The 20,485-nt window shown below is 44.2% G+C and overlaps 1 protein-coding gene across 1 annotated transcript in view; it reads right to left on the bottom strand.

The window, feature by feature from the left end:
• EIF2B3 (eukaryotic translation initiation factor 2B subunit gamma) overlaps nt 1–15,432 on the bottom strand; it is a 136,045-nt gene extending 120,613 nt beyond the window's left edge. The window contains exons 1-3 of the mRNA XM_084636893.1: nt 15,337–15,432; nt 14,556–14,718; nt 9,408–9,547 (exon numbers count right to left, since the gene is read on the bottom strand). Coding sequence (XP_084493019.1) covers nt 9,408–9,547; nt 14,556–14,703 — 288 coding nt within the window. The 5' untranslated portion in view covers nt 14,704–14,718; nt 15,337–15,432. The remainder of the gene's footprint in view (nt 1–9,407; nt 9,548–14,555; nt 14,719–15,336) is intronic.
• Nucleotides 15,433–20,485: the final 5,053 nt, after the last annotated feature.

The following is a 20,485-nucleotide window of genomic DNA, read 5'->3' as shown; positions in this document are numbered from 1 at the left end:
GGCAGAGACAGAGGTGAACACTACACATCCACTGCCAACTCCTTGAGCCATCTAGTTCTTCTGTGCCGCACATTAATGTCATGAGAAAAGCAGAACAATCTCTTTGGAGTCATCAAAACAAAGGGGTGAGAAAAGGCTTTTTTTATTTGCATTTGCTGACAGCGGTGCTGAAGAGACTGGTGAAATGCTTTTAACTGAGCTAAACGTTCTGCTTATCAAGTTTAAAATTAAGTGCTGCTTAGAAAAAGATCCTGTTTGTCTTCTTATAGATGAAAGCCACTCGGTTTTTTTATTTCCACTGACAGTACAAAAATATATATCTATATATTACGGGGATTCAAGTTTTTCTTTCCACTGTCACCAAATGTAGCTCAACTGTACAAGGAGGATTCAGATTCCCCCTTCCAGCCAGTACAGTGAGCTTACTTACATCATGTGTTTGGAAAGGAGATTTTCAACAGAGGAAGTGAAGCGCTTAGCCATGCTGTCCAAGACTACACGGATCAGTGACCCTCAGCAGCATACAGACCACCACTGTGACATCACAATTTCCACAACATGGCTCAAAAAGATGCACATACCAGGAGAATCTGGAGTTTCAATCTTTGTTTATTTGTTCGGGGAGGGAATTTTTTTCCGTAATGGCCGGCTTTTATTACAATTTTTGGAAATTTTACTTTCGAAACTGGGAAAACCAGGTGGACTACCTGAGACGGAACATTTCATATGCAAGCACTTACCGGAGATAGTAGCAGAAGGCATGCTGATTAGTTCACAGCATATTAGCCAGGGCTTCCGTTAACACAACTCAGGGCTCATCAAGGAAAATGTGAAATAGTTTCATTGCTATTACTCTCCTAGAATGTCACATTTTAACAGTTGGCCAGAGTATAGTTGGGTGACACAAGGGAGAGGAAAGCTTAAAAAGATGAAAAAATATGGACTTAGTGAAGACAAATGTTTCACACAGGTATACCCACCCTCCCTCTGCCCAAAACCCAGATTTCATTACTAACCAGGTTTCTCAACCTGCCACCTAGAGGGCTCCAGCCTGAGAGGGTGGCACCAGAGAGCAACCACATGGGGCTGATGAAACCTGGCATCAAAACAGGGTGGCCAAAAATGAGAGAAGCCTCAGTTTAAAAAGAACTCATTTTTAAATTACACTCTCAAAAAGAAATGATGATCACAGAAAGTTTTGAAGCAGTTTTGATAAATGGTACAAGCAGCTCAAAGGATTAACCCAGAGGAGGTGATCGCATCAAGTGCCTGCCAGAACACTACAGGCAAACACATCATCATGAATTTGGTGTTGGTGAGTTACCCAACGGAGAGGCTAAAATTTTACCTTTGCTGTAGCCCTTGCTTTGGAAGAACCACAGTTTAGAAGATTCTTCCTCCCCATTTAAGATAAAAAAACTTTCAAAACTTATTTTTTCTAAGTGTAGTACATTGAAAGTACCTCTAAGAGCTCAACACTATGGTATCCTTTATAGCTTGTAATTAGTGATATTAAAACTGCTTTTCTATTGCAAAAAATGAGAGGCAATTCAGAGAAGCCCAGCACAAAAAGGACTGTGGAGAGATTGACTTGTAAGAAAATTAAACAGGAGGTAAATATGTATAGCTTAGCTACATGGCAACTAAGTGAGAAAATAACCATCTACCAGCAGCTGTACAAGGGAACATAACTAAGAGTGATGGGACGAAATCAACGGAAAGAAAATTTAAGCTGAATATTAGAAAAAATCCATCCTAACCACAACAACTAGTAGACTGTGGAACAATCCCTCCAGGGAAGTGGTGGAAACACCTGTTGGCAGATCCTGAAACGACACTGAACAAAGCACTGGGAAATGTATGGAATGGAGCTACCCTACCTAGCCCCTGTGGCTGGATTAGATGACCTAATAGCAGGGCTTGAAAAACCATTCACTCACACCAGCTGAGTGGGAAGCCCACCCTGTTGAAAAGGGACATATATCAACTACTTCAAATTCTAAGCTTTCTGAACATGTTAACAGAGATCAAACGAAATTAAAAGCCAGTCTAATTTTTTGCTTGTGAAGGTAACCATGTAAACATGAACCACCTGTAAACCAATGCAGTATCATCCTCCTGAATCTGCAGCATACACCACCACCATCTTTCCTGCTGCTAAGACCTTTGCCAAGTAGCAGGTGTGAAACTGACAGGACTAATCAGTTTCACTGGTGATATTCAGATTCACATCAATTTTATACTCCAGAAGCTGCTGGCTTGGTAAAAAGCCTTGGGCAGCAACTCAGGTAAGCATTAGAAACAGATACTGGGGAGGAGTCAAAAAACCAAAGAGAGGCTCAGGAAGGTCTAATGGAGACCTCCTCCTGGGTGACCCCACCAGCAGACAACAAGCACCAGAGGTAGAGAAGAAACAGAAAGCACCTTCCCCATTCTAGCAGCTACAAGAGTGCAAAGTTCCAAATTTATAAGACCAAGTTCAGCATCTCTCTTAATTCTTGGTAGCTGGTGCTGGGACATTTGCTGGACCTCACACATGACACTCCTTTCTTATCTCTCCCCATTCATCTTATGTATTTACCTCTGAATTAGGAGAGGTCTTAAATGTTTCAAAATCTGCCTAATAGGTCTTCTCCATCCCTAACTCTATAACCATGCTATCTTCCCCCACGCTAACCTTGTAGAGCAAATCTTCTTGTTGCTGATCTTTAAAACTTTAAATGATTCTACTACTACCAGTAACTGAGATTACATAATTTAGGTGCATTAAACAAATAGTGACTGGGCCATGATCTGACAAATGCTGACACATAAGCACCATTACTCCTATGAATAATTCCAGAGAAATCAAATTCCAACAAAGATTCCAGAGATTCAGATTCTGATAAAGATGCCAATCACTGTGTACAAGTCCCTTCTACTTAGCCACATATAGCTATCCTTTCTGAAAGTAACGTTGCTACTTATGAGGCAGCTATTGTTTTGAAATACTAATAGATTTGCTTGCCTGACCAATATTAGGGACTTACAGTAATGATTCCAAAGCTGGAAATATGATCCTTTGAGCTGCTGAGGACCTCCTGCAAGGTGCCGAGTACTTTCCGCTCCCATAGCCACTTAACAACCAGAGTCAGGCTCTACAGTCTTACTGTAAGACAATTTCTATTATAAACTTGGTTTTGATCAAACTCTAACTCAAATTAAAAATTCTCAAACCTAAAACATTGCATGCTTCATTTTACTCCAGAGAATTTGGGAAAAGTTAAGGGTTAATCAGACCAGCAGGTTTACAGTTAAGAGTCTTGAAAAAAACAGTATTCCTTTTATTTTTGAAAACTGTTCATTTTTTGTCTGCTCACAACTCAAATGGATTGGCCTAGTCCATGCTTACTTAAAAGTTATTTTCACATTTATCCCCAATGAAAACCAGGACTTTGGATGACTTAACTTTTTAGAGTGCCTATTCTTTAGAAGTTTAGTTATTTTTCCACTAACAAAGTCTAGAGGCATCCTGGCAACCACCTGCTTCATATATCCAGAGAGCACGGAAGATAGACAGACACACACAGATATTCTACAGCCCAGTGGTTATAGCACTGACCTGGTAGGTGAAGACAAAGGGTCCAGCCCCTCTGGTCCAATCACTGTTTAATTACTCATGCAAAGAGGAACAGCTTCGAGAGGAGAGACTGAGGCAGCCACACATCAGATTCTCCCGTAGCTCAGTGGTTAGCACTCTCCTGAAAGGTGGGAGACCCCTGTTCAAATCTTCTCCCCCGCTCAGGCAGAAGAAAGTGAATCTTCGCCTTCCGCATCCCAAACAAGTGCTCTATGCACTGATCTAAAGGTATAAGGTGGGCCCCACCACCTCTTCCCACTTTTGTGCAGTGAGGCAGGTGCCTAACTCATTTCTGCAAGAACCTACTTGAGCATCTAAGGCACCTGACTCCAAGAGAGGGGTTCCTATTCATGGATCACTAGCAGCAGTAGGGGCCTCCCTGCCACCTGGACTTAGGCACCCAGACTAGTGGATCACATTCTGAGGCACTTTCCTCCCCCGCCATGTACTGTACAGGTATCCGAGGCGCCTACCTCAGGCTTTGTGGATCACAAAGCTGTTCCTGTGATTTTCTAGGTGCCTAAAAGTTAGTCCCCCTGACACTGAGTGTTGCAGTGCCCAAGTCCCTTAGTGGATCGGGCCTTATGGTCTGATTTAAGGCAAAATGTGATACTGGTAAATAGAATCATAGAATATCAGGGTTGGAAGGGACCTCAGGAGGTCATCTAGTCCAACCCCCTGCTCAAAGCAGGACCAATCCCCAATTTTTGCCCCAGATCCCTAAATGGCCCCCTCAGGGGTTGAACTCACAACCCTGGGTACAAGTGGATGCAATCGATCGGAAGGAGGGTGGGTAACGGTGATAGGAACAGTGATAAGATAGGGGATAGTTACATAGACTGTGCACCATTAGCAGGTCTCCAGTTAAAAAAAAAAAAGAGTTAAGATGTACGTCAAGAAGAAAATTTTAGTGACCCCTTCTGGCTACCTGCCTATGGTATGGAAAACTCTAGTAGGTAGATACAGCAGAAGTTGATATAAGCAGGTCTTAGTTATTTAAGCTACTGAATTTTCACTCCTAGTCTTTATAGATACTCAAGGTTCTGAAACCAGACAGGAATATACAGCAAGAGCTAATCAGAAGAATGGATTAACAACATTCTGTACAAGATAAACAGCGTGTTTGTGGCTGCCTCTGACTTCACTGCCAGTATAACTGGAGGCTTTATTTCTCTCCTGCAGAATCCAGCAAAGCCACTTGTCTGTGACTAAACAACTAAACTACCTTAAAAGATTCAATGAAGGAGGCTGTTCCCTTACTTTAAGCAGCTTTTTCTGTGCTGCTAGCAAAACAATGTGGATGAGATCCACAGGAGTTCCATTTTTTGTATGTATCCATCTCAGTTTTGTACACCGCTGGGTCTGAAGTTTTCTGCTCCACTGGTGATGCAACTATCGAAACACCACAGAAAGTACTGGAGTCTTCCATAAATAACGGCAAGAACTACACTGCTGCAATGTTATGTTTGCACATTTAAGAGAAAAAAGAAAATAAGTCAGGAAACGCAAAATTTAAAACTTGCACAATATGAACTCAGTCAAGAGGCTTTATTTTTATAACATATACTGTTTAATACACTATAAAAATACCGTCAACTTGAAATCTAGCCAATTTTCTAAAACCTAAGTTAAAATTAGTTTCTGATATAACTGCCCGAGTCCTCTTTCCAACTTTTTGGTTTTATAATCACACCTTTTTACTTTACAAAAAAATTTCTCTCCGCACTGTTGCGATGTTAAAAATGCATACATACCAAGGAAACTGATTATAAAGACAGCAACGAAATTGACCAAACACATAGACAAAATTTGATATTTTTTCAGTATACTTGGGATATTTGACATCCGAAAACCCCAATCATGCATACTGCTCAATGCAGGCACACTCCTGGACCTACATGGAGCTCTGCTGAATTCAGCCACTTTCTGCACAAGGTACACCTGTATGGCAGCCACTGAAGGATTGGGGTTGTTAGATGTTACTTGTAACAATCAGTACAAAGTTTTCAGACAGAAATAAAATCTGTAAGTGACCCTTTATAAGGAAGGCTTAAGAAATACAGGAATAGCAGCACTACATATGTGCAACCTAGCCAGGTTAACTTTTGTATTTCATGGCCTGGTGATTTGAAACATGTGATCTTAATGTTATATTATCAGTGTTTTGCATTTAATTAATGTGAGCATTAACAATCCCAACTAGAGTTTGAAGTTCAAATTAAATGATTCTTCAATTACTTATAAAATTTAGACAAAGTCATACTCCCACTAAACCAAGTATTCCTTTTGATCCACTTTTAAGTGCTCATTCAACCACTGTGTCTTGAGGGCTTGCACCTCTATTTGGTATAGCATTTCAGCAGTTTCCAATAAAAAAGCGACTTCAGCAATAATCTCTGAACTTGTGTATTGTCCTGATCCCCTGGAACAAGCTGGCATCTCACACATGGAAGAGAGGAAGGAGGATCTTGTGGCGAAGGCACTGGTCTAGGATTTTACAGATTGGGGTTCAATTACCCGGTCTGTCACAGACTGCCCGTGAGATGTTGGGAACTTGAGTTATTTTTCTGTGCCTTGGTTCTCTACCTGCAAAGTGGCGATACCCCTCCCCTACTTCACAGGAGTGTTGTGAGGATAAACCTGTTACCGGTTGTCAGGTGTTCAAATACTGGTGTTGAACACCACAAAAGGTCTTGAAAATAAATTAATTCTGAAGGAGCTAATTCAGGCAAAGAAAGGGCAGATCCAGATGTCTTTACCTAGGAACTCAAAGCCTACAATTCATGGGATTAAGTTATCAGCATTGTCCATTAACTCCCAAATACAGATGTTTAAGGATAAGATCCTTACTTAGGAAGGGCTGGAGCAGGAAGAATTTACTATATTGACAAGACGCACATCATGGGGGCTGGTGATTGAATCATTATGAAACATGAGATGTTGTCTGAGTGGCAGAGTTTACTGGACAGACCAGTGTTCCAATCCAGCATAAACACCTTCTGAGTGTTTATGCCTGACAGATAAAGGCAGGGGGTGCAAAGCAGGTGAAATGGAGACTGACGAGATTTTGCACAAGTTTGCTTTGCCCTCATTCATTTCAATAACCAGGGGACAGAGCCCATAATGAGTGGAACTAGATGCTTGCTGCTCTCAGCTGAGAGAGTGTGTCTTGTGTTTGAATAATCAAGACTAGTACTGTAACAAGGGATAGAGGAAGGATGGTAAAGTTGTTAGGGCTAGAGACACAGGTTCAATTCCTCTGTGACCTTAGTGTCTCTATGCACTTGAGTTCCCCATCTGTGAAATGGGGATGATCATACCTCACAGGGCTGGTGTGAGGAGAACAAATGCATTCAAGATCGTAAGGCACTCAAATACCACCGTGATAGAGGCCAGGTAAGTATGAGAAAGGGGAAAGTCTTTTCCCTACAGCACTTACAGGCTCAGCAGACCCGAGCTCTTCTGATGTCAGTTGTACGAATTTTTTTAAGTCAGATCTTGGAGACTCATCTAGCCTTTCCAAAACCAAAATGTTTAATTCAACCATGGCTGCAATAGCTGAGCTTCCACTATATTGCAGTGTGCTGAGACAGCAGGTCACAACAGCGTGACATCCTTGCATAGGAGAACATACAGAACAGCTAGGTCATGTGCATTTCATGATTTCCAGTGGTCTAATACCTATTCAGAATTTGCAAAAAGAAAAGGAGTATTTGTGGCACCTTAGAGACTAACCAATTTATTTGAGCATGAGCTTTCGTGAGCTACAGCTCACGTCATCGGATGCATACAAATGAGCTGTAGCTTATGCTCAATTAAATTGGTCAGTCTCTAAGGTGCCACAAGTACTCCTTTTCTTTTTGCGAATACAGACTAACACGGCTGTTACTCTGAAACCTATTCAGAATTTATTGAGTTTTGCAACCAGCTTTGAACTGGCCAGAGGGTTATTTCTAACTGTACTTTATAATCTTGGCTTTACTCTCCTTCACCTGCACTAAATACAGGCAAATTGTCTAGAGCGTTACATCATTTTTACTGTGTAAAACAGACTTGTTCTTCTGTTGGTGAGTAATTAACTCATCGTGACAAATAAAAATTTCAACAACCAGTACAGACTTCTCACCAGTTTTTGGCAGTGGCTGTGATAAGGCTGCCAGCAAACTGTTGCCACAAGCATCAATTGTTTCGGCAAGGAAACTTCAGCTTCTCCAACCAGGTTCCTCTCCTGCTATACCTGAGCTCTACTAGACAGACTCAGCAAATTTTCAGCTTCCTCGACTGTGCAGTTCTCTCACCTATACCAGACAGGAGATGACATATCCTGTAAGAGGTATACCAATTGTATTCATTAACCAGTGGAATGGCTCCAAAATACACACCATGCAGCAATCTGCTCAAGAATTCAGTGCCAAATTATTTGCAACGAGAGGGCACTATTTCCATCTTTGCTGGACAAACAAAGATGGGAAGCAAAGGGAACTGCAGGCCGCCAATACATTCACAGGCCGCAAACCTTTGCTAAAGCAAAGCCTCACGCTGCTTCCAACTCTTACACTCAATTCCTCTCTGGACCTTCTCTAATGTCTCTGAAAAATATATGTCCACTGAAGCAGTATGTCATTTTCTACTCTTCTCCCTACCCTTTACCCTCTTCACTGCTGTCTCCTAAGTCTCCAGAAGAGAGTTGCAAGGATGGCCAAAAAGAGCGATGCCTAACTGATTAGGGATAGATCCAGCCAGCCAATACAACTGATAGAGCAGTGGTCCTGCTTCATCACTGCATTCACACACTTGGGTCAGAATACCACCCAAACAGCTCCGAACTGTAACTTGCACTTCAGTCCTCTTTGTAGCACAGCTTTGCCCATTGGAGTTATTTTGTTCTGTATACTCTTCCTATGAATCACCTTTCCTGAATTACTCCCATCGCGTGTATCCAGAGTGTACGTCTGCCGTGTATGGGTATGTCTACATGGCAAAGAAAAACCCCTGGCAGGCCCATGATAGGTTTGGGGGGCGGGGAGGGGGTTCCATTTGTGTGTAGACTTCTAGTCTTGGGCTGGAGCCCAGGCTCTCAGACCTCAGGGTTTACACAGCAATGAAAGAGCTCCGCAGCCCGAGCCGGGAAGCACACACCAGCCGCAAGTTTTTCTTTGCTGTGTAAATATACCCTAAGAATCTCATCCTGTCTTTGTGGGTGTCTGCACATAAGAAGGGGAAAGTCTCTGCTTATACTTGTGTTTCTTTCTTCCTATGCCACACACATGCGGGGGGTATGGATACTTCGAACCTTACCTGGTCCACTGGCATTCCACTGGAATCAAAAGAGAATTTAACGCCATGAAGGGAAGGGCAAGGGAATTAAAAAACACAGGAGGGGGGAGGGAAGAAACAACCAAACACATTAAAACATTAGGCATCTGACTTCAATCCACAAAAGTAAATTCAATATTAAGGCAGAAATTCTGTCCTTAACTTACACAGTGTGCCTAGGTATAGATTATAGATTATACATACTGAAATAAGTAGACAAAACAGACAATTTCAAACCTATTTCAGAATTTCCTTACTTCTGTGGTTTGAAATTAAATCATCTGCATGCCTATTTGTATTATAGGCTCCAACCAAGATCATGGCGCCGTTGTTCTGGGTGTTGTATGACAAACAGTAGAGAGAGTCATAACATTACACAGTAGAATTCCTAAAGAACTGCTATGATTTTAAATCACACGTGAAGGAAAAATCTTAAAGGAGACATCCTTTAGCCAAGGTAAAAGCGTTGTACCTTAATTTTCTGATGAATATGCCTTAGTGAGTCTGCAGTACCCATGTCTGCATCATCAGGGATACACACTATATCTAATTTCATCTTTGTGTCTAGGTTTAGCAACTTCTGGACTTCTTTGGTTGTAACCACAATGACCTCTGTAGTAGAAAAGAAGAGAGGGGTGAGGGGAAATAAGGCAACAAATATTGATGTATTCATCCATCCAATGTACAGGATACACACACACTTTCAAACTTTCTCCAACTTCCATTGTGCTTCATGAATGGATTTAATGGAGTTCTTCAAATCCAAAAAAACACTAGATCCAGATTAATCAATTTCACAGAACTAGAGGATTAAGTTTTTGACTGACATGAAAGTAACCCTTTGTACATTTTTCTTCATTGTGAGAGGCATAGTATGAAATTGAGAGGGGAGCAGGGTACATATCCTGGTACTGTTAGCAAGCAATTTATTTAAACTACATGTCTGATAATGTCTCTGACACCTTGAATATCCCTGTCTTGGTGCACCTAAGGATCAGTAATTTTACCAATGAGAGATACAGAGTTAACTTTCTTCCCCTACCTCTCAACTTGCACAGCTCGCTCTAGAGAAACACCAAACGTGCTATTAGAGACAACAGTGAAATCAACTCGCCTAGCACCTGCCTGAGAGGGAAATGGAATACTGTTTGACTGAGTACAACACAGTTGGGATCACTCTAGATAGGAAAGACAGAAAGGACCTGGGGAGATGGAGTGGTATGTGGGAGCATTAACAACACCACGGAGATACAGAGGGAAAATGAAGACTATGGTGGTAAAGTATTCCAGGTAAGGGAACAAATATTATAAACAAAACATCAACCGCAACAGGCATTTACTACGGACACCCAGGAATGAAGGACAAGGTGAAAAGCAAAACTTCTTGAAATTAGTCTTGAAGTAGATAAAACTCACAAAATACTGTACACCTGGGGACTTTCCCAAAAACTTATGGTAGGTAACAAACACAACCAGACATTCACCAGAAATGTCCCCAGGTTACACAGATGAAAGAATGATCCAATATGAAAAGAATCTAACCAAAAAAGCCATCCTGGATTGACTAATTAATGAGACGGAGAAAATTAATGAACATGAGAACAATAGGGCAGTTTGGTACCGCTGACTAAGAGCTACTTTTCAAAGTTGATTTATTTTGTTTACTAGAATTATAAAACCAGAATGTGAAGGGAGCATGGAATTGCAATTGATTTTAGGAAAAGCAGTTGCTATAATGTCCCACAAAATCAAAAACTGCCTTGGATTCAAAACTGGCTAAAGGACCTAAAGAAAGGAAAATGATAAATGGCAATGTCTTGACGGGGTGGGGGGCGGGGGGGGAAGAACAGCCAGTGAAGCAGGGCTTGTTAGTACATCCAGTCTTATTTGACATTTTTATTAAATTGTCTGATTGAGGGAAGACATCAAGTTACTGAAATTCATATACTGAGACCTGTGAACACTGGCAAAAATAGAACAGTGATACAAAGATCTAAACAGGCTGGAAATGTTAAAAAAAAATCAATACGGAATTTAAGTATGAGAATATAATTAAGGTTAAGATTTTGTCATGGTTATTTTTAGTAAAAGTCACAGACAGGTCATGGGCAATAAACAAAATTTCACAGAAGCTAAGACCTGTCTGTGACTTTTGCTGCTGCGGCTCTGTGGTTTCTCCCACCACCAGGGTGGCTGGGAGCTGTGGGGTTCTCCCTCTGCCCATGGCAGCTAGGAGCTTCAGGGGGGGCCTCCCTCCGCCCACGGTGGATGGAAGCTGCAGGGTGACCATATTTCCCAAAGAGAAAATGGGATACCCCCAGCCGCTCACTCAAGGTGTGTCCCCCCGCATGAGGCTGGCGCCCATCACTGGAACCGTGCCAGGGCATGCTGGCTGCCAGCTCCAGAGTCCAGCAACACTTGGGGCTGAAGCAGAGAATATCACGGAGGTCTCTACAATTCATGGATTCCATGACTTCCATGACCTCCATGACATACACGTAGCCTTAAGTATAATTAATGCCAGACAACACAGTTTTATAGAAAAAAGGTCTAACCAAACAAACCTGATTTTTTGATTAAAATAGAAGTTCAGTTGATAACGGTAATTTTGTAGATGCAACATTTCCTGTGTCATTGTCTGTACACAGAAAGGTGGTTACCCTTCCCTTTATTTTTATGACATGCCCCCCACAAATCACAGATAGGTATACAATGCTATAAAATCCCTCCTGGCCAGAGGCAAAACCCTTTCACCTGTAAAGGGTTAAGAAGCTAAGATGACCAATGAGGAGACAAGATACTTTCAAATCAGGAGCGGGGGGGGAACAAAGGGTCTGTGTGATGCTTTTGCGGGGAACAGATCAGGAATGCAATCTCAGGACTTCTGTTAGTTAGTAACTAATCTAAGGTTTCAGAGTAACAGCCGTGTTAGTCTGTATTCGCAAAAAGAAAAGGAGTACTTGTGGCACCTTAGAGACTAACCCCATGCTCAAATAAACTGGTTAGTCTCTAAGTTGCCACAAGTACTCCTTTTCTTTTTAAGTAATCTAACTAGAAATGTGTTAGATTTCCTTTTCTTTAATGGCTGGTAAAATAAGTTGTGCTGAATGGAATGTATATTCCTGCTTTTGTGTCTTGTTGTAACTTAAGGTTTTGCCTAGAGGGATTGTCTATGTTTTGAATCTGATTACCCTGTAAGGTATTTACCATCCTGATTTTACAGAGGTGATTCTTTTACCTCTTCTTTAATTAAAATTCTTCTTTTAAGAACCTGATTGATTTTTCATTGTTCTTAAGATCCAAGGTCTTGGGTCTATGTTCACCTGTAACTTATCAAGCCTTCCCCAGGAAAGGGGGTGTAGAGCTTGGGGGGATATTTTGGGGGAAGACGTCTCCAAGTGGGCTCTTTCCCTGTTCTTTGTTTAACATGCTTGGTGGTGGCAGCATATGGTTCAAGGACAAGGCAAAGTTTGTACCTTGGGGAAGTTTTTAACCTAAGCTGGTAAAAATAAGTTTAGGGGGTCTTTCATACTGGTCCCCACATCTGTACCCTAGAGTTCAGTGGGGAAGGAACCTTGACAAACATACATAAACTTCTGTAAGGCGTTTGACTTAGTACTGGATGACATTCTGATTTAAAACTAGCATTGTACAATATCAATAAAACACACGTTAAATGGATCAAGGACTGGCTAGCTGACAGAACTGAAGTAGTCATCATCAATGGGGAAATCATGATTGAAGGGGATGTTTCTAGTGGAGTTCTGCAATCATCAGTTCTATCGGGCCTAACACTATTTAACATTTTTATCGATAATCTGAAAGTAAATACAAAATCACTGCTGATAAAATCTGTTGCCAACACAAAGATTGGCAGAGTGGTAAATAATGAGGAGGATAAGGCAGTCACATAAAGAGATCTAGATTGCTCAATAACCTGGGCCCACCTAAATAAAATTCATTTTAATACAGCCAAATGCAAAGGTATACAACTAGGAACACAGAATGTAGGCCATACCTACAGACTGGGGAACTGTATAGTGGAAAGCGGTGTCTCTGCAAAGGATTTAGGGGCTAATGCAACCCTTGAATGTATAAACAGGGGAGTAATGAGGAGGAATAGAGAGGTGATTTTACCTCTATCTACAGCATTGGTGAGACAGATGCTAGAATATTGTGTACAGTTCTGTTGTTCACATTTTAAAACGGATGTTGAAAAACTGGAGACAGTGCAGAAAAGAGCCACAAAAGTATTTGAGAGATGGAGAAAATGCCTTACAGTGAGAGATTTGAGGAGCTCAATCTCTTTATCTTGCCAAAAAGATTGAGAAATGACTTGATTACAGTGTATAAGTACTTTCCTAGGAAGAAAATACCAGGTACTAACAGGCTCTTTAATGGAAAGGCAGAACAAGAACAAGTGGTTGGAAGCTGAAGCCAGATAAAATCAAATTAGAAATTGGACACAATTTTTTAAAATAGTGAGGGTGACTAACTACTGCAACAAACTACCAAGTAGTAGTAGTGCTTCTACTAACTACCAGGGTGACTAACTACTGCAACAAACTACCAGGGTGACTAACTACTGCAACAAACTACCAAGTAGTAGTAGTGCTTCTCCATCTCTGGATGTCTTAAAATCAAGATTGAATGCCTTTTTAGAAGAAATGCTTTGGTCAAGTACAAGACGTTGGGCTCAATGCATAGGTAACTATAGGAAATTCTATGGTCAGACTAGATCTAACTGGTCCCTTCTGGACTTTAAATCTATGAATCTAAAAGTAATTTTAAAACGTTAACACTGGAAAAATATGAACTAATACAGATGGAGAAAAATAATCTAAAAAACTAAGTAGCAGAGACAATGACAATTTACAAGTATATGAATGGTTTCCACCAAGCAGGAAGAGGAATTATTTAGGGTGCTACAAAGGGTATAATTAGGAGTAATGGATAAAATTAAGGAAAGGGGAAAATTTAGGCTGACTATGAGGAGAAAGTTCATGTTTGGCTATGGAAAGTCTCCCGAGGGACGGGATGGAAATCCCATTGCTTTGCACACTTTAAGGTAGAGCAGATAAAGCCATAATAAATACTGTATTATTAGGCTTGGAAGGATCAGAGTCAATTCCACCATACACACATAACTTGACAAAACATATTTCCATTTACAATAATAGACATTTACAGCTAGCTAGGCAAAGTAAGACAAATGCTGCTTGAGAACTTAGAGTTTAATTTAAGATATTTACTTCGTATATTTTGACATGTGATGTTGACAATTTGTTTTTTAATGCTTATAAAGCTTTAACTTTTTGAATCTCAGTGTCTACTGTCATTAAGTAATTACTGTCTCCCCCCTCCATCATTTCTCACAACTGTTTAAATTTACATTGATAATTAAAGTTTAAAACCCATAATTTTACAGAACTGTAAACATTAAAATAAAAATCTAAATTATGGTTACAAATAAACACCCATATTATCCATGACAATTATAAATTATTAAAAAAATAAACACTGAATTTCTGCCAAGCCTGTGTGTTATGTAGAGAACTACCCTGCCCTGACAGGGGAATTAATTTGCTAATTTATGGGTTAGCAACTGGCAATCTCTCACCTTCAAATCCAATTCGCTCTAACAAATTTAATGGGTACCAGATTAAAGGTTTGTTGCCTACTGGCAGGAGGGGCTTAGGGATGCTGGAAGTTAGGTCCATCATTCGGGATCCCCCACCAGCTGCCATCACCACTGCTTGAAACTCCATCTTTACAAACTGCAACTGAAAACAGAGGGTGTTTTCGACGCCACAGAATAACACGTTCAGCCCCTCCTCATAATCACCCAAATGACACCAGAACATTTCAGTCCAAAGCCCCCCACTCGGGGAAACTATTCACTCCCCAATACCAAATCAGCCGTTCTTCCGCGGCAGATGTCAGACAACCGTTTCCTGATGCTTGAACATTAAAAATTAAGATAAACAACACACAACCATGTAATTAAACCCCGGCCCCGCCCGGGGGGATGGGAACCGCCCCCCCACCCGCCGGGGGACCCCGGGCCCCGCCCGGGGGGATGGGAACCGCCCCGTAGCCGGAGGACCCCGGGACCCCCACCCGCCCCACAGCCGGGGGACCCCGGCCCCGCCCGGGGGGATGGGAACCGCCCCCCCGCCCCGCAGCCGGAGGACCCCGGGACCCCCACCCGCCCCACAGCCGGGGGACCCCGGCCCCGCCCGGGGGGATGGGAACCACCCGCCCCACAGCCGGGGGACCCCGGCCCCGGCCCCGCCCGGGGGGATGGGAACCGCTGCCGGACGGGGGGTTAGCCCGGGGTCTGTCGGCCGGGGCAAGGCGGCTCCTCTGCCCCACAGAAGCCAGGCCGCCCCCGCCGTTACCTCAGGTGCCTCCTGTACCGGCTTCTCTCTCCCGGGACAGCAATGGCGGCACCGGCAGCTACTGCGCCTGCGCTGCGGTTTCCCAACGAGCGCCGAGAGAATCGATAGGCGGCCGGAAACGGCAGGAAGCGGTAGGTGAGCGCCGAGCTATAGATCCCCCCCAGGAGAGACTGCAGCAAGGACAGAGGAGCACAGAGTCATCGATCCCCCAGCAGCAAGCTGCGGCGAGGGGAGGAGCACAGAGTCATCGATCCCCAGCAGCCTGCTGCAGGCTAGAGAGGGAGGAAGCCCTGGAGTGCAGGGGCAGCACCGGGGGCAGCTCCCTGGCTCCGGGCAGAAGGGGCTCAGCCAGCCAGCCCCCTCCCCTGGTTGGGCAGGGGGCACACACTGCAATAAAGGGGGGCTTTAAGGCAGCTGTGGCTCATGGCAGGGGATCCCCCTTGCAGAGATACAGGGCTCACTGACAGCACCTGGATACTGAAGAGAGGGGGGGCTACACCTGGGTGAAGGGGACCCCATTTCCAGTCAAGGTGGGGGCTTCCTTGGCAGCTCCGTTTTCTAGGGCGTCAGAAGCCGCATGGGCCGCCCACACGTTCAAACCTCAGGAGTCAGGCCGCAAATGATCATTGAGATTGGCCTAGCCCTCGTGAGATTTTGGGGGTTCTTTCTTTGCCTTCTGGTTCCTGAGCTTTAGGGTCACATGTGGCTCCCATTTCTGAGCTTTTCTCCCCACCTACGAGGGCTAGAAGCTTGCCTACATTTTAAACGGAAGTTGAGATTATCACACAATTCCAGGCGCTGGGGCTTTAAGAAACCACCAAATACCATGATAGACAAAAGCCCATAGGCAGAAGGTGCTGGTGGTACTGTTACCTCAACAGCACCATGCACGTATTTCTCAGAGTGGAGAATATTCTCCCCACCCCCCCGCCCAGGGAATGTTATGCTCGAGTTTGTCAGGAAACACTGAGCAAGTGTTGTTAACATCGTCATTCGCTGGACTTCGGTCTTTGCTCCAAGCACCATGCATCACGCAGAGCGCTTGTTCCATGGGGCACCTGTTGTCTGGTAAACACCTCATTTTATAGGGACAGTTCTGATATTTGGGACTATTAGGAGCCACCCCCCTCCCGATTATTCACATTTGCAATCTTGTCACCCTACTCCCGAACTGCTGTTATTTTTGTTATTTCCAAATTCCTATTTGATAAGTTGCATATGGTATTGGAAATATTTCGTGATCAGACCGGGCTCTGATTCCAATTTGAGCTAAACAACTGAATATGGACCCCAGATCTCTTTCCTGGCATTTGAACCCCACTTTCCTTCCAAGGCACTCCATTTAAGAAGGATCTGCACTGCTGGATCAATAGAAACTATTTGCATAGATGAATAGTATTTTCAAGTCCAACCCAGTAGGGTTCTGGGAAAGCACCAAAGGTTCCCCACAGCAGCTAAAATTATTATAACTGTCTTAATTTCTCCCAGAAGAGGCATTGTTGCAGCCAGTCAGAGATCTCCTTGATATTTGGAAGGATATCTCAGGACCACCAACCAAGCCCACAGGTTATCTTCTGAACTTAGCAAAGCAGACAACCACTGCTTGCTGTAGCAGCCAGAAATCCCTGCTGACTCTGAATTCAAATCCAAGGAACAGGTTTATTTCAGCATAGGTACAGAATACCACACCCCAGGGATCAATTGGGGGTAACAGGCGAATGAGTTGGGTGTACACAAACAAAGGCTATACATAAAGGCAAAGGCTTTATCTCAGCACACTCTTTTTATACCTAAGAGGACACCCTACTTTTATCAACATCCCACTTTTATCGACACTCCCTCCTCTGATTAATTGCCTAATAGTTATGGCCATATATGAAATTCTACACTACGCACTAGATTATATAACATGTTATCTACTTGTGACACTCTGTACCTCGGGGGAACACCTTACACCCCCATGTTCATCCTTATAAAATGATTGTGTGATATCCAATGCAAAGTTTGTCATGGTGGGTGTCTTTGGAAGGCTCATGATGCACTGAGCATGGTTGTATAATAATGTTATAGGTTATAATTTCATGTATATAGTTATGAGGCTGAAAATGTGTCTTCATGGCTTAAAATAAGCCCAGGCAAAAACTCTCCAAGAGCAGAGGGGCAGTTCACACCTCATCAGGGCATGTATGGGATAAACCCAGCCCAGCCTCATAGGAACAAAGGATGCCGGCCCAGGCAACAACAAAAAGATGTGTTGGATTCTCGAGTGAGTCACCTCCCTTCCTTTGGTCAGTTTGGGACTGCGATGAGGTAATGCTCACCTGACTCTGAAGGGAGGGGGCAAAGCGAAGAGTGAAGAAGGAACATGATAAAAGGGAGAGACGTTTGCCATGCTCTTCCTCTCTCTTCCACTTCCATCTACAGACATCATCACCAAGTGACTGAAGCGCTGATCAAAGGGGAGAGCCTGGCTGAAGAGCAACCCAGCCAGCCTGTGGTGAGAAGCATCTAAATTTGTAAGGGCACTGAAAGTGTTAAGATCAGCTTAGAATGCATTTTGCTTTTATTTCATTTGACCAAATCTGACCTGTTATGCTTTGACTTATAATCACTTAAAATGTATCTTTGTAGTTAATAAATCTGTTTGTTTATCCTATCTGAAGCAGTGTGTTTGGTTTGAAGCATGTCAGAGACTCCCCTTGAGATAACAATCCTGGTACATATCAATTTCTTTGTTAAATTGACAAACTCATATAAGCTTGCAGCATCCAGCGGGCATAACTGGACAGTGCAAGATGGAGGTTCCTAGGGTTGCGTCTGGGACCAGAGATATTGGCTAGTGTCATTCAGCTGAGCAATCCAAGGAGCAGCTTACATGCTAGAGGCTGTGTGTGAACAGCCCAGGAGGGGGGTCTCACAGCAGAGCAGGGTAAGTCTGGCTCCCAGAGTCAAGGATTGGAGTGACCTAGCAGACCACCAGTCCAGATGACACCAGAGGGGAACGTCACGCTACTTATTAACAATAACAAAGCTATTAGTCTTATTATTAGATGGGGATTTCCCTTGCTTTCTCTGATTGTGCTTTTGTTGTCCTGTACCCAAGTCAGGTGTATTCAGGACATTCCTGAAACTGAATATCTAGTAAGACAAAAAGGCTTTGTTTGCACTCCTTTCCAAAAAGGTTATTCAGAGGTCTTATTAACCACACTAAAAACTAGCCAACAATTATATTGCTTATATTATTATTAACCAATATATGATCCATTAAATGCACTTAGGGCCTTATTGTCTTAAACAACCTAAGTTCACCTACTCAGTGTTTTGCTTCCTTGCACTCCACCACTTGAGACCTCCCTGGTCACTGTGGCAGGGTGCTGGTTGAGAAGCCCTTAATCAGGTCCTGACACTCCAGCCCCAATCAAGGGTGATGGATTGGGGCCAGGTGAATAGCCCTGTGCCTGCCTGGTAACTGGCCGCACCTGCCAATCTTATTAGTCCAGAGCTATAAAGGCTGGGAAGAAGCCAGAGAAGGGGGCCCTGCCCCCTACTCCTCCTCTTCCCCCCCCCAGGCCCCACCCCTAGCCATGCCCTCAGAAGCCAAAGCCACGAGTAGTAGGAGCTGCCCGGTGCCGCTGTGGGGAACCCCAGACCCCTGTACCTGAGCAGTGCACCCCAGGGGGTGGGGACACAGGCCAGGGGCTGTTCTTGGGCATCCCAGCCCATCGCCCAGGGTTTGGCCCTAGGCCTAGTGCCTTCTGGGACAGTTTGAGAGATTAAGCATCAGACTGTGTAGATGAGGTTGGATCTGTTCAAGAAGGATGTTAGGTCTGATCTGGCCAGGGGCTGAGCTCACTGGGATGGACAAGATCCATCACAGAAATGCCACTGGGCACAACTCTCCCTGGGAAGCCTTGTGAGCATCGGAACAGAACGAGCCTGCACATGGCAGCACCGCCAGAACCGTGCCCTAGGAGGTGCTCTTACACACAATTCAGGTCAACATTCCCTCTGCAGCACAGAGCCGGGGACCCAATTCAGCTGCAGTTAAAGGCCAGAATCCACCTTGCTGAACCCATACTGTCAGCTCTAGGGGTTTTAACGCAACCCAACCACTGCCCCAGCCATCTGATGGGGGGACAGATGGAAACTGTGTATGCTAGCTCCCCGGAGCAGGGGCAGCTCCACGGATGTCAGCAGAGCTGACACCCACTTGCCCAAGGGCTGCCTTCCAGCCCAGGTAGCATTCACCCACCGCCCCTCTGGAGCGGGTAATGGCACGGCTCTGATCCCACCCCCAGGGAAAACAATGGAAAGAATCCCACTGGCTTTGGCTCAGACCCAGTGGGCCCAACCCATCTTCCACTGATGCCAATGGGAATCGTTCAGCTGAAGTCAATGGCACTGGATTAGGCCCCTAAATGGGACACAGAGAGACACTTACCTGCTCCCTGCCATGCCTCCAGCAGGTTACAGCCCCGCAGACCAGGACTGCCTTGTATTTTGAGCCTTCGGACTGAACCGCGGAACACAAGAGCCTGCAGAAGAATTGGAAAGATTGGGCCAAATGTGCCCCGGTGGCTCTGCAGTGATGTCTGTGACCTTCCACAGGGATGGCTTGTCCCCTCATTTCAGCATTTTACAGTCTAGCCGGGCTGCAGTATCCCCGTGCTGTTGCAAAGAACACCAGTGATTTTTGTCCTTCCCCCACATACTTTGCTGGAGTGCGGCGCTTACTGCCCCATTGGCTGCCCCATGCCCGCTTTGCAAGCAGTGGGGCGGTTTGATCTTTACGATCCCATTTCACCGACATTGGCAGCCCCTCCCTGGCTTTACTTTCCCCTGCAATTAACAAAGGAAAGGAGCACAGATTCGCCCCGATCAAAACAACACGAAAAGTGCTATGTTGCTCCAGGAGATCTTTAAACCCTCTGAGCCTCAGTCACCCGGCAGGCTGCTGGGAGGGTTTCTGGTTCTCACCCAAAGAGCGAGCTCTTCGCTTCGCTCACTGGCCCTGGAGAACACATGTGCCTCTCTGGAGGAACTGATCCTTTTCTATCCTCGTCCCTGCTGGAAGATTTTCAGGCCAGGGAGTCGCTGGGTCCTGCATGTTCGCAAAGCGCCGTGCACGTCTGAGAGGCAGGAGACGTAA

This window comes from Lepidochelys olivacea (assembly GCF_965140295.1).
Source record: "Lepidochelys olivacea isolate rLepOli2 genome assembly, chromosome: 8".
Taxonomy (NCBI): domain Eukaryota; kingdom Metazoa; phylum Chordata; order Testudines; family Cheloniidae; genus Lepidochelys; species Lepidochelys olivacea.
The sequence above is the reverse complement of the archived record's forward strand: the minus strand, read 5'-3'. Positions and strand labels throughout refer to the sequence as shown.